The 17,910-nt window shown below is 45.0% G+C and overlaps 2 protein-coding genes across 2 annotated transcripts; both read left to right on the top strand.

Moving 5' to 3' along the window:
• Positions 1 to 1,267: 1,267 nt before the first annotated feature.
• Positions 1,268 to 2,405, top strand: LOC130456981 (keratin-associated protein 4-4-like). The gene is made up of 2 exons (XM_056814803.1): positions 1,268 to 1,343; positions 1,639 to 2,405. Exons 1-2 carry the CDS (start codon positions 1,268 to 1,270, stop codon positions 2,403 to 2,405), a joined length of 843 nt encoding a protein of 280 aa, XP_056670781.1.
• A 14,437-nt stretch (positions 2,406 to 16,842) lies between these two features.
• On the top strand, positions 16,843 to 17,695 carry LOC103102378 (keratin-associated protein 4-4-like). Its single transcript, XM_007505511.2, has one exon. The coding sequence runs from the start codon at positions 16,849 to 16,851 to the stop codon at positions 17,590 to 17,592; it is 744 nt and encodes a 247-aa protein (XP_007505573.2). The 5' UTR covers positions 16,843 to 16,848; the 3' UTR covers positions 17,593 to 17,695.
• The last annotated feature ends 215 nt before the right edge of the window (positions 17,696 to 17,910 follow it).

Below are 17,910 nucleotides of genomic sequence, written 5' to 3'. Positions count from 1 at the left end.
TAATACTATTATGCTAAAAAGAATAATTAACTGGAGGGATTCCATGTGAACTGGAATGACCTCCAGGAATGGATGCAGAGTGAAAGGAGCAAAACCAGGAGAACATTGTACACAGAGACTGATACATTGTAGCATGATCGAACATAACTGACTTTGCTACTAACAACAAAGCAATGACCCAGGATAATCCCGAGGAATTTATGAGAAAGAATGTATCCACATCCAAAGAAAGAACTGTGGGAGCAGAAATGCATTAGAAAAATATGTAGTTCATGCAGTTCAATGGGGATAGGATTGATGTTTTGATGTTAAAGTATCACACTTCTGTAGATATGAATAAGATGGAAATAAGTTTTGAACAATGATACATGGATAACCATAGGGAACTGCTTGTTGGTTTGGGAATGGGGAGGAAAGAGCAGGGGGCAGGGGGGGAATCATGAATCATGTAACCATGGAAAAATATTCTAAATAAAAAAATAGAAAAAAAATTTTGTTAAAAAAAATCTTAATCTATACCAGATTGTTTGTCCTTTGGAGAAGGGAAGAGGGGTGGGAGGGAGTAAGGGATACAGGGTGAAAAACAGGGAGAGAATTTGGACCCAAAAGAGAAGGGTTACAGTTGAAATCATTTTTATATGTAATTAGGCAAAGTATTTCCAAAACCAAAAACATGAAACTTATTGGAATTTTTGTCAGTGGGGAAAAAAATCAATCTTGTGTTTTGGCCAAAGTGGCCACCCTACTTATGAGAAAGAAGCTCTTCACATCCAGAGGAAGAACTGTGAGAGTAGAAAAACAGAAGAAAAACAACTGCTTGATTACAAGGATCGAGGGGGATAGGATTGGGGATGTAGACTCTAAACCATCACCCTAGTGCAAACATCAATAATATGGAAATAGGTCGTGATCAATGACACAAGTAAAACCCAGTGGAATGGTGGGTCAGCTACAGGAGTGGGGAGGGAGGAGAGGAGGGAAAGAGCATGAATCTTGTAACCATGGAAAAATATGCTAAATTAATTAAATAAACTTTTCCAAAAAAATAAATAAAAATAAAAAACCATCTACAAAAAAATAAAGACAGAAAAAGTACAAAACAAAACAAAAAATAAAGTGGCCACTCTGTTGGTCCCCTTCTGTGGGACCTTCTGTGTCTCCCTCAGCTGCTGGGAATGCTGGGAAGGCAGCCTGTCTTGACTCCCAACGCTGGACAAGTCCTGGGCTAACAACAGAAGTTTCCTAAAGGGAGGAAATGGAGACCTGAATGAAGCTGTTTGTGGCTGATGGGCACCTCCTAGGCCACGAGGGCACCATCCCTAATGACGGGTCTAAGGTCGCAGGTTAGACAACAACAGGGAAGAAGACTCAGGTGCCCCTTGGCACATCCTCCTGGCAGGCAGGTATAAAGGGCCCCCCAGCCAGGAGACCTTCACATACTCACTCATACCCTCACTCACACTCACTCACTCTCACACACTCTGACACCCTCTCTCCAGCAGCCCCTCCCCGACAGGCTCAGTCCCTTCCCTGCAACAGACACTCAGCCTCTGCTCTCCCCCTTCGCTGCCCAAAGCCCCCACCCAGCGGCTCCCAGCATGGCACACAGCTGTTTCTCTGGGCCCTGCTTGCCCTCAGCCTCCGCCAACTCTGTCTGCTCCAGTGATGTGAGCCGCAGCAGCAACATCTGCTTGCCCAGCTCATGCCCGGGGGGCTCCTCCTGGCAGCTCGACGACTGCCCAGAGAGCTGCTGTGAGCCCTGTGGTGGCTGTGGCCCCTCCTGCTGCCCAGCCTCGTGCTGCCCTCCTGCCTCCTGCCTCACCCTTGTGTGCCGACCAGTCTGCTGTGTACCCACCTCCTGCCAGCCCTGCCCAGCTGTCTGTCCTTCCTGCTGCCAGTCCACTGGCTGTGGGGCTTCCTGCTGCCAAGCCTGTCCCTGTGCCCCCATACAGTCCTGCTGCTGTGTGCCCATGTGCTGCAAGCCCAGCTGCTGCATCTCCCTGCCTGTGTGCTGCAAACCCAGCTGCTGTGTGACCTCTGTCTGCCCAGCTCCCTCCTGCTACCCAGTGTCCTCCTGCTGCCAGCCTCCCTGCTGCCAGCCTGCTTGCTCCATGCCCCTGAGCTGTCGACCAGTGTGTAGTCCAGCCACCTGCTGTGTGCCTCTCTCCTGCAAACCCACCTGCTGCACCACCTCCTCCTCCTCCTGCTGCCAGCCTGTGGGTAGTCCAGCCTCCTGCTGTGTGCCTCTCTCCTGCAAACCCACCTGCTGCACCAACTCTTCCTCCTCCTGCTGCTGTGCCCCCTCCTGCTGCCACCCCACCTCCTCTGTGTCCCTCATCTGCCGGCCCACCTGCTGCAGACCCTCCTGCTGCTCCACCTCCTGTGGCCAGAAATCCTGCTGTTGAACCCAGGGCTCTGCTCTCTCTCCACCCTGCTCCCCCCTTCACGAGCCTCAGCAGCTGCCCAGCAGCACCCCCAAAGGGGGCCTCCATTTGGCCCTCCAGGCCCTCTGAGTACCTCCCCCACCTCAGGCTCTGGGCCCCCACAAAGCCCCTCTGACTCATGGCTGACCCCCTCCTGCTTCCCCAGGCCCCGGCTCAGTCTGTGGGATGCCCCCCACCCCGTGTGCTCCCCCCAGGTTCCCTCCAGGCTCCCAGCATTTGAGCACGGCTATGCAGGGGCTCCCCTGGCAATAAAGTGCATCCGTGACCCTTCCTGGCCTCCCGCTCAGGCTCTTTCCTTGTCCTGGGACCATCGGGCTGGGGAGGGGGCAATGGGGGGCACAAGTACCGCACAGCCCTGCCAGGGAGCACCGGAGGCCACAGGACAGCATGTGAGCTGACCCCCACCCAAGCACGCCCCCCCTCACACACAGCCAGCACTCCCTCCCCCAGAGCCATGCCCTGGAGAGCCTCTGCATGCTCTGATCGAGGCTGCCCTGTGTCCCCGCACTGGGCTCTGGGCACACCTCAACGGGCCTTTGGACATCAGGGGACTCCTGGCCACATATATCAGGAACAAGAGCTGCACGATGAGAACAGCTGGGAGACTTTCGCAGTCCGGATGCTCCCTTTCTCCTCCTGGCCCAGAGAATGCCCATCAAGGATCAGGTGCAGGTCTGGGGCCAGCCTGGGCACTCACTGAATAGCTCTGCCTGCTGTGCCTCCCTGAGCTCACCCAGCTCTCAAGCAGAACTTTGGGGCACCCTGAGGCCAGGCTCAGTGGCCTGCCGGCCCTCCCTCCCCTCCTGGAGAAGTCGCCCATGACCTGCTTTCCTTAAATGCACAACCCCAGCCACAGCCTGCCGCTGACAAAGCTCTGGCACTCACACAGGGCTTCTGTGCTCAGCTACAAGACTGGCCATATGAGAGTGCCCGATTCACAGAAGAGCAGTCACGACCCGTGAGAGCCTCCCTAGACTGCACCCCTTTCAGGCATTCTCTGCCACCATGTGCACAACTCTATCTGCCCCAACAGGGCCATAGAGCCCCAGAGCACTCTGGGATGGGTAAGAGCTAGTGAACTTCCCAGAGCAGGGACACCAGCTGTGCCTAGTGGCAAATTCCAAGGGATTCGCCTGTATATAGAAACAGAAGGAAGCCAAAGCTGGGAAAGAGGCCCCATCTTCGCTTTGGAGTCTCCTCAGATGGGGTCTACGAGCTCCACCAAGCAGGACCCCTCCAGAGGGACATGAGTAGATGGCTGGATCAGTAATACCTCATAGTTCTGCTTGTCAGTCTCCCAGCAACAGAGGCCCACAGGCTGGGAAGGGTGCTTCAGGGTTAGAAATTCGTTCGGGTGGGGCCTAGCCCACAAGAGCTCAATGAAAGGTAGTGACCAAGTAAGTCCCTAAGGAGGAGCCAGAATATTTGGCGGTAGCCTTCGAGGCTCTCTGACCCAAGTCCCTTGATAACGTCCCCCCACCCCAACGGTCCAAGTCTTCACCCTCCCATCCTTAACTAATGGCTGCCAGCGGGCAAAGGCATCCTGCCAAGGAGGGGAGCCCACAGGGCTATGTAGTCGGTGCACAACGTTCACAACAAGGGGGCTCACCGGAAGGTTGGCTCTGTGGCACGCCACGTCACCACATCTCGTATGTACCCGAGAGCATCCTCAGGCGGCTCAGGAAGGAAGGGACCGGCAAGTGTCCAAGGGGAGAGACTCTGGGCTGGGCGGCTTCATCCCTTTGTGGACAGGAAGCTGCCACACATCAGGTCCTTTGGGTTTCGGTGCTCCAGAAAGGAAGGCAAAAAAGAAGCCATTAGCTTTCGGCCCTTTGTCTCTCTGGGGTTGCTGGGAGCTCTGCTGCTGGAGGGGCAGCTCCCGCCTTCATGCCTCCCTCACTGATCTCCAGGGAAGATGGGTTCAATGTTGAGAGCAAGTTTCTCTCACGCCTGGGTTTGTGGGAGGAGTCGAGGCCACTTCTTGAGCTTCTTGGTGTAGCCCATTGGTGCTGCCAGGCCCAGGGACAAGTGAAGCCTAAGGGAGTCCTGTAGACATCTGCAGGACAGCACTGGCGAGCCCTGACTTGCTGAGTGTGCAGTGTGAGTATGGGAGGCAGAGCCAAGATAGCGGCTTAGGAGCACCTAAAGCCAGACCTCTCTGACAATCCTTCTAAAGCAACATTTATGTGGCCCTTCAAAGAAAACAGAAATCCAAACCCAACAAGAAGAAGACACAAGACTCCCCAACTGAAAAGAACTGAGAGGTAGGCACAGGGTGTCTATTTGGGGGGAAGGGAGAGATGCCCTCCCCAAGCCAGTGTTTATACCCAATATGACTGGGCTGACTATGTGAGCCCCTGGGCAGAGGCAGAGACTGCAACTGCAGACCCACCACACATGGCCCTGGGGCACGGATAATGGCTGCTAGGGAGGAACCATCAGGTGGGACACCCTCTCCCACCCACCACGCCAAGACCTGCAAAAAGACCAGGCTGTCTGTGTGAGATTCCAGCAGACTGTAGCCATGAGTGTTTGTCTCTGACCCATCACACATGGTTCAGGGCTCTAAGATGGACTGGCAGGGAAGAACTTGGAGGGGGCCACCTGCCTGGACACCCTCAGTCTGCTGGCCACAGTGAAGAATTTGCTCCGGGGCAAGTGAGCTCAGCAGCTTAGCTCAAAAGGCTGAATCCTGTATATCAGCAGAGGACTGAGAAAAGAGAAGATTCAGCCTCAAGGCATAACAGCTCAAACACTCTGGTTCAGTAAATCAAGAGAGGGGCAAGTCTATTTAGTATATAGGTTGGGAGGAAAAAGTAAATAAAATGAGCAAACAAAAGAGAAAAAAGCTACAATTGAAAGCTTCTTATGGGTGCAAGGACCAAAGAACAGAACCAATGGATGAGAGTGAAATCTAGGAGACATCAATAAAAGTCTCAAAAAACAAAACAAAACAAAACAAAACAGGGAATTGGATGCAAGCTATGGAGGAGCTCAAAAAGGAATTTAAAAATCAAATAAGATAGTTCAAAGAAAAATAGCAAAAGGAAAATAGTAGCCTGAAAAGCAAAATAGGTCATCTGGAAACAGAGACAGAGGCATTAAAAGCCAGAATTGACTTGCTGGAAAATGATGCAAAAAAAAAAAAAAAACAGAAGAGAAGAATGACTTGAAAGGAAAAATGGACCAAAAGGAAAAGGAGGACCAAAATCTCATGGAAGAAATTTAGTATTTAAAGATTAGAATTGGGCAATTAGAAACTAATGACTTCACAAGACACCAAGGCATATTAAAACAAAATCAAAAGAATGAAAAACTTGAAGATAATATGAGATACCTCACTGAGAAAACAACTGGCCTAGAAAATTGATCCAAGAGACACAATTTTAGAATTATTGGAATACCCAAAAATCATGACCAAAAAAAAAAAAAGCCTAGACATCATACTATAGGAAATTACCCAAGAAAAACTGCCCTGAAATTCTTGAACATCCAGCATTAAAGCCCCAATTGAAAATTCCCCAGGAATGTCATAGCCAAGCTCAAGAATTCCCAGGCCAAGCAGAGGATACTACAAACTGCTGGAAAGAAACAATTCAGATATCATGGAGCACCAATTAGGATTACAAAAGATCTGGCAGCATCCACATTGAAGGACTGGGAGACATAGAATATGATATTCCAGAAAGTATGGGAACTAGGTCTACAACCAAGAATCAATTACCCAGTAAAACTGACTATATTCTTTCAGGGGAAAACATGGTCATTTAATAAAATAGAAGATTTCAAAGCATTCCTGAAAAAAAGACCAAACCTAAACAGAAAATTTGATACTGAAATATAAAATTGAAGAGAAATATAAAAGGTAAATAAGGAAGAGAAAAAAATTAAGGACTTCTGTAAGGTCAAATGGCATGTATTTCTATATGGCATGTATTGCTATATGGAAAGATGATATCTGTAACTCTTAAAATGTTATTATTATCATAGTAGCTAAAAGAAGTATACATAGAGAATATAGTGGTAAGCCATTTTTGGATGATATGTCAAAAAATGTAAAAAACAAGGGGTGGAAAAAGAGGATTATATAAAGAGAAATGAGGGAAGAGGTTAAACTGGGCAAAATATATCACATAAAGAAGTGTGGGAGTTGGGGTAGAGGGAGGAGAAAAGACCAATACAATGAAAGGGAGTAAGAGGTTAGTGACAGGTAATACTTAAACCTTACTCTAATTGAAATTGGCTCAGAGAGGGAAGAACAGTCAGATCCATTAGGGTACAGAATTGTCTCTAGCCCTATAGAGAAGTAAAGGGCAATAAGAAATGGTGTGGTGGGAGGGGAGTAATACAACAGAAGGAGAGGTTGGAGGGGATGTTCAAAAGGGTCCATTGTAAAAGGAAAATAACAAAGGAAGTGGTGGTAAAGGGGGTAATATAAGGGAGGGAAAGGGGGAGGAGGGTGACTAAAAGTGAAACACTAGAGGAGAAGGTAAAAGGGAAACAATAGTTACAATTACAGGAATAAGTCAAATGGAGGGGAATAGACAGATGGTAATCATAACTATGAATGTGAATGGTATGAACTCACCCATTAAATGGAAGTAGATAACAGAATGGATTAAAAACCAGAATCCTAACATAGGTTGTCTACAAGAAACACACTTGAGGCAGGTAGACATACACAGGATAAAGGTAAGAGTCTAGAGCAGAATCTGGAGTAGGAACATGATCTCAGACAAAGCTAAAGTAAAAACAGATTTGATTAAAAGATATAAGGAAGGAAATTACATCTTGATGAAAGGCAGTATAAATAATGAAGAAATATCAGTCAGATCAAGATGGCTACTGAGTAGAAGCAGAGCTCCTTTCCACCAATCAAGACAGAGTGCCTCAAATAGACAAAAACAAAATCAAACAAGTGAATAGGTTCCACAGTAGGACACAGCACAGAAGGTAGGCAAAGTTAGGGCATTTCCACACTAAAAGGGAGCAAAATTTCCCCCACCAAGGGGCGAGCTCATCACCCTTCCCCCACTTCACCTACCTTTCCAGAGTCCAAGTGAACATGAGACAAACTTCTAAGTTCTAGGAGGGAAGTTGGCTGAGTTCAACACAGACTTTCTCTAAGAGAAACGACTCAGAACACTGGGAAGTTGAGGAAACATGGAGATAGGGTGTTGCTGAAGAGCTTGGGAAGAGGGTTCAGCTCACAGAAAAACACCACAGAGAACCATAAAAAGCCCTCAGGCTTAAACCTCTCCAGTGCTCAAAACAGAGACCTCCCTACACTCCACACCCAGACCTCTTCCCAGGCAATTTTTAAGTTCTTGAGGGCTGGACCTACCCATAAGAACAGCAAGACTAGGGATCCCAGTAGGCTGAGGAAACTTGGAGATAGGGCATGGAGCTTGGGCAGAGAGGGGAGGCTCAAAGCAAAATGTCACAGAAACGTGAAAAATAGCCTATGGGCAAAAATCTCTCCAGTGCTCAATACAGAGTCTTGTCTGGAATCCACACCCAGACTTCTGCAAGGCATTCTTTAAGTTCTTTGGGTCTGGACCTGCCACTAAGAGCAGCTGAACATTGCTGAGAACTGGGGAAAAATATCCTCAGGGCAAAAACCTCTCCAGAGACTAATACAAAAATCACCCACATTCCTCACTTAGACATCTGACCAAGAAGGAACAAGGCAATGGCCACTAACTCCCAGGAACTAAAATCCATGAATACAAAAAAAAATGTTTTTAAAGAAAAAGAAAAAGAAAAAGAAAAGAAAAGAAAAGAAAAGAAAAGAAAACAAGAAAATGTTAACCCTTGATAATTTTTATGCAGAAAAAACCCAGACTAAAGAAGAGACAGCAGAAGATGACCAACAATTAAACATACACAAACCTTCAAAAAATGGAAATTGATCACAAGTTCTTGAAGACTTTAAATCCAAGATTGTCACAAAAATGGAAGAGATGTGGCAAGAAAAGTGGGAAATAGTCCAAAAAAGAAAATAACAGTTTAAAAGACAGGATCTCTCACTTGGAAATTGAAGCCCAGAAATCAAATGAAATAATAAGCAAATTGAAGACCAGAAATGAGATGCTGGAAGCCATGAAAAGCAGAATATATCAAACTGAAAAAGAAAATCAAAAGATCTTAGTGGAAAACCAGTCATTAAAAAATATAATTGGGCAAGTAGAAGCCAATGATCTCATAAGACAGCAAGAATTAATAAAGCAAAGCCAAAAAACTGACAGATTAGAAGGCAACACAAAATATCTCATTGAGAGGGTGATTGACCTTGAAAATAGAGGTCAGAGAGGCAATTTGAGAATCATAGCCATACCTAAAAACCTGGAAAAAACAAAAACCTTGACACCATATGAAAAGAAATTATCCAAGAAAACTGCCCTGATGTTCTGCAACAAGAGGGCAAAATAGACATTGAAAGAGTCCATAGATCACCTGCTACACTAAATCCTCAAAACACATACCCCCACCCCGGAATGTAATTGCCAAATTCAAGAACTTCCAAGCTAAGGAGAAAATATTACAAGAAGCCAGAAAGAAACAATTTAGATACCAAGGAGCACCAATCAGGATTACACATGATCTGGCAGCCTCCACGCTAAAAGACCGAAAGGCTTGGAATATGATATTCAGAAAGGCAAGAGAATTGGGTCTACAACCAAGGATCACCTACCCATCAAAATTGACTATATACTTCTAGGGGAAAGTATGGGCATTAAACAAAAATAGAAGACTTTCAAATATTTGTAAAGAAAAGACCAGAACTAAACAGAAAATTTGACATCAAAATTTAAAAATCAAGAGAAACACGAAAAGGTAAATAAAAAAGTGAGGGGTCTTATTTTTTTGGTTCTCTAAAGGCCTCAAATAAGGCCAAATAGTTTATATTCCTATATGGAAAAATGTTATTTCTAATGGTCAAAAATTGTATTTACTATTATATTAGTTAGAAGAATTATCCATAGGTAGAGATTGGGGTACTAAGTGGTTTAAAATCAAATAAAAAAAGAAGAAAGAAGGGGGGAGTGACACCAAGAGAAACTTGAAGGAATAAGAAAATTAGGATAACATATACTACACAAGAAGGCACACAGGAGAGGGAGGGGAAGAATACAACTATAAGAAAGAGAAAGAGAGTGCTAAAATGTAATACTCAAAACCTTATTCTCAGTGGAATCAGTTCCGAGAGGAAAGAGCATCTAGATTCATTGGGGAATTGAACTCTATCTTACCCTATACGGAAGCTGAGGGGGGAAAACTAAGAGGGGAGGGGAGAGGGGAGTTAAAAAGGGGGGGGGAATAGGGGGAAGGGAATTTAATAGACTCTAAAAACAAAAGGGGAGTAAAAAGGGAGGGGGAAGAAAGGGAGGGTGGGGAAGGAAGTAATTCAAAGGGGAGAGTTTGTGCGGTAGCTTTAAAAGACCCTGAAAGAAAATTAAGAGAGGAATAAGAAGGGGGGAAAGGAAACTAAAATAAGTGTGGGGATTAGGGGAACTGATTAAAACAGAATACTGGTGTAGAAGGAAATAATGAATGAGGAAAGGGCAGGACAAGAAGAGAAAATCAAAATGTTGGGAAATACACAGGTAGTAATCATAACTTTGAATGTGAATGGGATGAACTCACCTGTAAAGTGGAAGCAAATAGCAAAGTGGATCAGAAACCAAAATCCTACAAGAATGTCTACAAGAAACAGACATGAGGAAGGTAGATACTCATAGGGTAAAAGTAGATGGCTCGAAATCTATTGGGCATCAACTGATAAAAAGAAGGCAGAAGTCGCAATCATGATATCTGACAAAGCCAAAGTAAAAATAGATCTAGTTAAAAGGGATGGGGAAGGTAATTACATCCTGATAAAAGGCAGTATAGACAATGAGGAAATATCAGTACTCAACATGTATGCACCAAAATGCATAGCATCCAAATTTCTAAAGGAGAAACTAGGGGAGCTCAAGGATGAAATAGATAGAAAAACTATACTAGTGGGAGACCAGAACCTTCCTCTATCAGAACTAGATAAATAAATAAGAAAGAAGTAATAGAAGTGAATGAAATTTTAGAAAAACTGAAGTTAGTAGATAAGTGGAGGGAAATAAATAGGAATAAAAAGGAATACACCTTCTTCTCAGCAGCACATGGTACATTCGCAAAGACTGACCATGTACTAGGGCATAAAAACATTGCAAACAAGTGAAAAAGAGGAGAAAAAATAAATTCAACCTTCTCAGACCACAATGCAATAAAAATAATAATTAGTAAGGGTATATGGAGAGGCAAATCAAAAATTAATTGGAAATTAAATAATATGATTATCCAAAATTGGTTAAAGAACAAATTATAGAAACAATTAATAATTTCATTGAAGAAAATGACAATGAAGAGACATCCTTTCAAAATCTATGGGATGCAGCTAAAGCAGTACTTAGGGGAAAATTTACATGTATCAATAAATTAGAGAGGGCAGAGGTCAATGAATTGGGCATGCAAATTAAAAAATTACTAAGTGAACAAATTAAAAGTTCCCAGTTGAAAACTAAATTATAGAACCTAAAAATTAAAGGAGAAATTAATAAAATTGAAAGTCAAACAACTATTGAGTTAATAAACAAGACTAGAATCTGGTACTTTGAAAAAATAAATAAAATAGACAAAGTACTGGTCAGTCTAATACAAAAAAGGAAAGAAGAAAACCAAATTGACAGTATCCAAGATAAAAAGGGAGACCTCACCTCGAATGAAGAGGAAATTAAGGCAATCATTAAAAACTAATTTGCCCAATTAAATGGTAATAAATATGGCAATCTAGGTGATATGGATGAATATTTACAAAAATATAAATTGCCTAGATTAGCAGAAGAAATAGAATACTTAAATAACCCCATATCAGAAAAAGAAATTGACCAAGCCATCAGAGATCTCCCTAAGAAAAAATCCACAGGGCCTGATGGATTCACAAGTGAATTCTAACAAACATTCAAAGAAAAACTAATCCCAATATTATATAAACTATTTGACAGAATAAGCAAAGAAGGAGTTCTACCAAATTCCTTTTATGACACAAATATGGTACTGATTCCAAAGTCAGGTATATCAAAAACAGAGAAAGAAAACTATAGACCAATCTCCTTAATGAACATAGATGCAAAAATCTTAAATAAGATACTAGCCAAAAGATTCCAGCAAGTGATCACGAGCATTATTCATTATGATCAGATGGGATTTATGCCAGGAATGCAAGGATAGTTCAATATTAGGAAAACGATTCACAAAACTGACTATATCAACAAACAAAACAACAAAAAATCACATGATTATCTCAATAGATGCAGAAAAAGCCTTTGACAAAATACAACACTCATTCCTATTAAAAACACTAGAAAGCAAAGGAATAGAAGGACCTTTCCTAAAAATAATAAACACTATATATCTAAAACCCTCAGCAAACATCATCTGCAATGGGGATAAACTAGAAACCTTCCCAGTAAGATCAAGAGTGAAACAAGGATGCCCATTATCACCTCTATTTTTTAACATCATACTAGAAATACTAGCAGTAGCAATGAGAGAAGAAAAATAAATTGAAGGTATTAAAATTGGCAATGAGGAGACCAAGCTATCACTCTTTGCAGATGATATGATGGTCTATTTAAAGAATCCTAGAAAATCAACTAAAAACCTAGTGGAAATAATAAAAAACTTAGGCAAAGTTGTAGGATACAAAATAAACCCACATAAGTCATCAGCATTTCTATATATTTCCAACACATCTTAGCAGCAAGAATTAGAAAGAGAAATTCTATTTAAAATCACCCTAGACAATATAAAATACTTAGGAATCTATCTGCCAAGACAAACACAGGAACTATATGAGCACAATAACAAAACACTCTCGACACAATTAAAACTAGATCTAAATAACTGGAAAAACATTAATTGCTCATGGGTAGGAAGAGGTAACATAATAAAAATGAAAATCCTACCCAAACTAATTTAATTTACTGACTTGGTGCTATACCCATCAAACTACCAAAACACTTTTTATAGAATTGGGGAAAAAAATAACAAAGTTTATTTGGAAGAAGAAAAGATCAAAAACAGCAAATAAATTTTTGAAAAAAAATGTGAAGGAAGGTGACCTTGCATTACAAGATCTCAAACTATACTACAAAGCTGTGGTCATCAAAACAATATGGTACTGGCTAAGAGACAGAAAGGAGGATCAGTGGAATAGACTTGGGGTAATTAACCTCAATAAGACAGTCTATGATAAACCCAAAGATCCCAGCTTTGGGGGTCCACTATTTGACACTATTTGACAAAAACTGTTGGGAAAATTGGAAGACAGTATGGGAGAGATTAGGTTTGGATCAACTTCTCACACCCTACACACCAATATAAACTCAGAAAGGGTGAATGACTTGAATATAAAGAAGGAAACAATAAGTAAATTAAGTGAACATAGAATAGTATACATGTCAGATCTGCAGGAAAGGAAGGAATTTAAAACCAAGCAAGAGTTAGAAAAAATTACAAAATGCAAAATAGATCATTTTGATTACATTAAAAAGTTTTTGTACAAACCAATGCAGTCAAAAGTAGAAGGGAAGCAACAAATTGGGAAACCATCTTTATAATAAAAACCTCTGACAAAGGTCTAATCACTCAAATTTATAAGGAACTAAATCAATTATACAAAAAAATCAAACCATTCCTCAATTGATAAATGGGCAAGAGACATGAATAGGCAATTTTCAGATAAAGAAATCAAAACTATGAATAAGCACATGAAAAAGTGTTCTAAATCTCTTATAATCAGAGAAATGCAAATCAAAACAACTCTGAGGTACCATCTCACACCTAGCAGATTGGTTAACATGACAGCAGAAGAAAGTAATGAATGCTGGAGGGGATGTGGCAAAGTCGGACATTCATGCATTGCTGGTGGAGTTGTGAATTGATCCAGCCATTCTGGAGGGCAATTTGGAACTATGCCCAAAGGGCACTAAAAGACTATCTGCCCTTTGATCCAGCCATAGAACTGATGGGTTTGTACCCCAAAGAGATAATAAGGAAAAAGACTTGACAAGAATATTCATAGCTGCACTATTTGTGGTGGCACAAAATTGGAAAATGAGGGGATGCCCGCCAATTAGGGAATGGCTGAACAAATTGTGGTATATGTTGGTGATGGAATACTATTGTGCTCAAAGGAATAATGAAGTGGAGGAATTCCATGGAGACTGGAACAACCTGCAGGAAGTGATGCAGAGTGAAAGGAGCAGAGCCAGGAGAACATCGTACACAGAGACTGATGCATTGTGGTACAATCAAAGGTGATGGACTTCTCCATTAGGGTCAATGCAATGTCTCAGAACAATCTGCAGGGATCTAAAAAACACTACCCACAAGCAGAGGATAAACTGTGGGAGTAAAAACACCGATAAAAAGCAACTGCTTGACTACAGGGGTTGAGGGGATATGACTGAGGAGAGACTCTAAATGAACACGCTAATGCAAATACCAACAACAGTGAAATGGGTTCGAGTCAAGAACACATGTGATAACCAGTGGAATCGTGCGTCGGCTATGGGAGAAGGAAAGGTGGTGGGAGACGGGGAGGGGAGGAAAAGAAAATGATCTTTCTTTCCAGTGAATAATGTTTGGAAATTACCAAATAAAATAATGATAAAAATTTAATAAAAGGGGAGGCATCAAAGCAGGACGAGCCAGGGGGCTCTTTGACTGAACACAATGTGAATGGGAGGCACAGAGAGGAGGATTCCACAAAACAAGGGGGAACCAGAAGCAAAAAACCACAACAGAACAGTGCAGGTTGACCATCACCACCCTACCTACTGTGCCACACTCAGAACCAGAGTGTAGGCAAACTCGTGATCCCTCGTCCTGGGTTGCCCGGAGGGAGCAAACAAAGACCTCCCTGTTTGACATGATCCACATGGAAACTGGGGACTGCAAAGCAGCCCCCAGGAAGGATGGAAATATCCACTGAAACACCCCCAAGTGACTTTCATTATTAACATACCCGTATTACTTGAATTGCCATGATTGATTCTAACTTAGCTCTAGGAACAATAGATGAGAGCAACATGCCTGCAGGGTTAATACAGATGTCCCACTTTGTCCCTCCAGGATATTACCAGGAGAGCCCACTTACAAAATTACACCTAAGGGTTCTCATACACCCTCTTAGAGAGGACCCTCATTTCTAGGCATAAAAACCTCCTGAAAATCTGTGCTCTGGATTCCCAAACCTATACCTGGGTCAGGTTGATTCTAGCCACTAATCTTGATTCAAACCTCTGGAAAAAGTCAAAAAGGATATAAAAAATCAAATAAGAAAGGATAAAGAAAAGGGAGAAAAGGAAAGTAATGCAAAGAAAAAATGAAAGCTTAAAAAGCAAAATTGGCCAAATGAAAAAAAGGCACGCACATGCAAACACACACACACACAAACACTAAAGAAATGAGCAACTTCAAGTCAAAATCTCCCTACAGGAAAAGGGGCAAAAAAATGAAGAAAAAACTGTCAACAAGAAATAGTAGAAAGGACCAATAGAAAAAGAGAATCAAGAGGTCATGGAAAAAACTCAGTCTTTAAAAATTAGAGTTTGGGGGGCAGCTGGGTAGCTCAGTGGATTGAGAGCTAGCCCTAGAGACAAGAGGTCCTAGGTTCAAATCTGGCATCAGACACTTCCCAGCTGTGTGACCCTGGGCAAGTCCCTTAACCCCCATTGCCTAGCCCTTGCCACTCTTCTGCCTTGGAGCCAATACACAGTATTGACTCCAAGATGGAAGGTAAGGGTTTTAAAAAAAAATTAGAGTTTGGCAAATAGTAGCTACTGATTTCAGGAAACGTCAAGAAACATTAAAACAAAATCAAAAGGAGAAGAAAATATGAAATATCTCCTTGCAAAAACCACTGACCTGAGAATTATCAGAGTCCCTGACAGTCATGACCAAAACATATGCTGGACATCAAAGTATAAGAAATTGTCCAGGAAAACTGCCCTGATATTCCTGAACATGAGGGCAAACCAGAGGTTGAAAGAATCCATAGAATCCTCCAATAACTCTCCAAAGGCCAATGACAGCTGCTCTAAGCCTTCTCCCCTCCCCACGCCTTGTGTCTCCCTCTTGCTCTCATGTGTTCTCTGCCATATACTCACTCCATCACCCACTCTCCTCCCTTGGGTGACTGAGACAAAGAACAGACATTATTTCTCCTTGCCAGGGGCATCCGTTCCAATTGTTGCTCTGACCCATCACCTCCTCCCTCTTCCAGGAGACTGTGGCCTCACTTCTGACTCTGTCTGTCTCTGTGGTCTGGCCCACTGCCCTCCTGGCACTCAGATTCCCACTGGCCAGATGAGGTCCTCATGCCCATCCCCAAGGATAAGAAAGGGGCCCCCAAGCTGCTCTCCACTCTTATGTGCCTCTTCCCCCCTCCCCCAAGAACTGGGACTTCAGAGCCAGAGACGGGGCTCTGAGCCACCCAGAAGAGTCCTAGCAGATCAATTCTCCATGAACTTGGAACAGGGAAGGCTGGCTGGGATTGGCTGGGATTGGATCCATTTTGGTCAAGATCCCACCCAATACAGAACAGTGGATTGATTGATTGAGATGGGGGCAGCCCCTGATCCTCTGCCCTGGGCAGCTGCCAGCCCTCTTTGGTCAGAATCCTATGCAGAAACCTGGTGTTATGGCCAGAGGGGCCGCCCAAGGCTCCCCAGACATGAACTTCTGTCTCCCCAGATGCTGGGAATGCTGGGGAGGCAGCCCTGCGGCCCATCCTTACTCTCAGCTGTAGGAATCATTAGCTTAGACCTTGTACAGGAGGCCTTCCTTGTACCGCTGGGGGAGGGGTGTTCTCCCTCCCTGGAAACCCCCCAGGGTGTGCCTGTCTCTACACAGGGCACCCTCCGGCCCCCTCATTTCCAGCTGTCCCTTTTGCCCCAGGATGCTTCGGACTAGCCCAGCGAGAGCAACAGAAGTTTCCTGAAGTGAGGAAATGGAGGCCCGAGTGAAGCTGTTTGTGGATGACGGGCACCTACTGGGCCACAAGGGCTACATCCCTAATGACGGGTCTGAGGGCCTGTAAGACAACAACACGGAAGAAGACTCAGGTGCCCCTTGGCACATCCTCCTGGCAGGCGGGTATAAAGGGCCCCCCCGGCCAGACCTTCACACACTCACTCACACTCTCTAACTCACACTCATACTCACATACATTCACACACTCTGATACTCACCCTCTCCCCTGCCAGCCCCTCCCAGACAGGCTCAGTCCCTTCCCTGCAACAGACACTCAGCCCCTGCTCTCCCCCTTCCCTGCCCAAAGCACCACCCAGAGGCTCCCAGCATGGCACACAGCTGTTTCTCCGGGCCCTGCTTGCCCTCAGCCTCCGCCAACTCCGTCTGCTCCAGTGATGTGAGCCGCAGCAGCAACGTCTGCATGCCCAGCTCGTGCCTGGGGGGCTCCTCCTGGCAACTGGACGACTGCCCAGAGAGCTGCTGTGAGCCCTGCGGCTGCAGCGGACCCTCCTGCTGCCCAGCCCCATGCTGCCCTCCTGCCTCCTGCCTCACCCTCGTGTGCCGACCAGTCTGCTGTGTGCCCGCCTCCTGCCAGCCCTGCCCAGCTGTCTGTGCCCCCTCCTGCTGCCAGTCCACTGGCTGTGGAGTTTCCTGCTGCCAAACCTGTCCCAGTGCCCCCATACAGTCCTGCTGCTGTGTGCCCATGTGCTGCAAGCCCAGCTGCTGCATCTCCCTGCCTGTGTGCTGCAAACCCAGCTGCTGTGTGACCTCTGCCTGCCCAGTCCTCTCTTGCAGCCCAGTGCCCTCCTGCTGCCAGCCTCCCTGCTGTCAGCCTGCTTGCTCCATGCCCCTGAGCTGTCGACTAGTGTGTAGCCCAGCCACCTGCTGTGTGCCTCTCTCCTGCAAACCCACCTGTTGCACCACCTCTTCCACCTCCTGCTGCTGTGGTCCTTCCTGCTGCTGTGCCCCATCCTGCTGCCGGCCCACCTCCTCTGTGTCCCTCATCTGCCGGCCCACCTGCTGCAGACCCTCCTGCTGCTCCACCTCCTGTGGCCAGAAATCCTGCTGTTGAAGCCAGGGCTCTGCTCTCTCTCCACCCTGCTACCCCCTTCACGAGCCTCAGCAGCTGCCCAGCAGTACTCACAAAGGAGGCCTCCATTTGGCCCTCCAGGCACCCCCCAAACATCCTCCCACCCCAGGCCTCCCTGAGTCCCCACAAAGCTCCACAGATGCATGGCTGACCCCCTCCTGCTTCCCCAGGACTCCACGTCAGCTTGCAGTATGCACCCCCCGACTGCTGCTCACAGACTCCCTCCAGGCAACCAGAGTGTGGGCACTGCCAGGCAGGAGCTCCCCTGGCAATAAAGTGTATCCTTGACCTTTCCAGGCC

Source organism: Monodelphis domestica, chromosome 2 (assembly GCF_027887165.1).
Source record: "Monodelphis domestica isolate mMonDom1 chromosome 2, mMonDom1.pri, whole genome shotgun sequence".
Lineage (NCBI taxonomy): Eukaryota > Metazoa > Chordata > Mammalia > Didelphimorphia > Didelphidae > Monodelphis > Monodelphis domestica.
The sequence above is the reverse complement of the archived record's forward strand: the minus strand, read 5'-3'. Positions and strand labels throughout refer to the sequence as shown.

Bases quoted from the DNA above. Each gene is read 5' to 3' on its own strand.
- LOC103102378 (XM_007505511.2), top strand. From the start codon at position 16,849: ATGGCACACAGCTGTTTCTCCGGGCCCTGCTTGCCCTCAGCCTCCGCC.
- LOC130456981 (XM_056814803.1), top strand. From the start codon at position 1,268: ATGAAGCTGTTTGTGGCTGATGGGCACCTCCTAGGCCACGAGGGCACC. The intron at 1,344-1,638 runs GTTAGACAACAA...GCTTGCCCTCAG, and splicing joins TGACGGGTCTAAGGTCGCAG to CCTCCGCCAACTCTGTCTGC.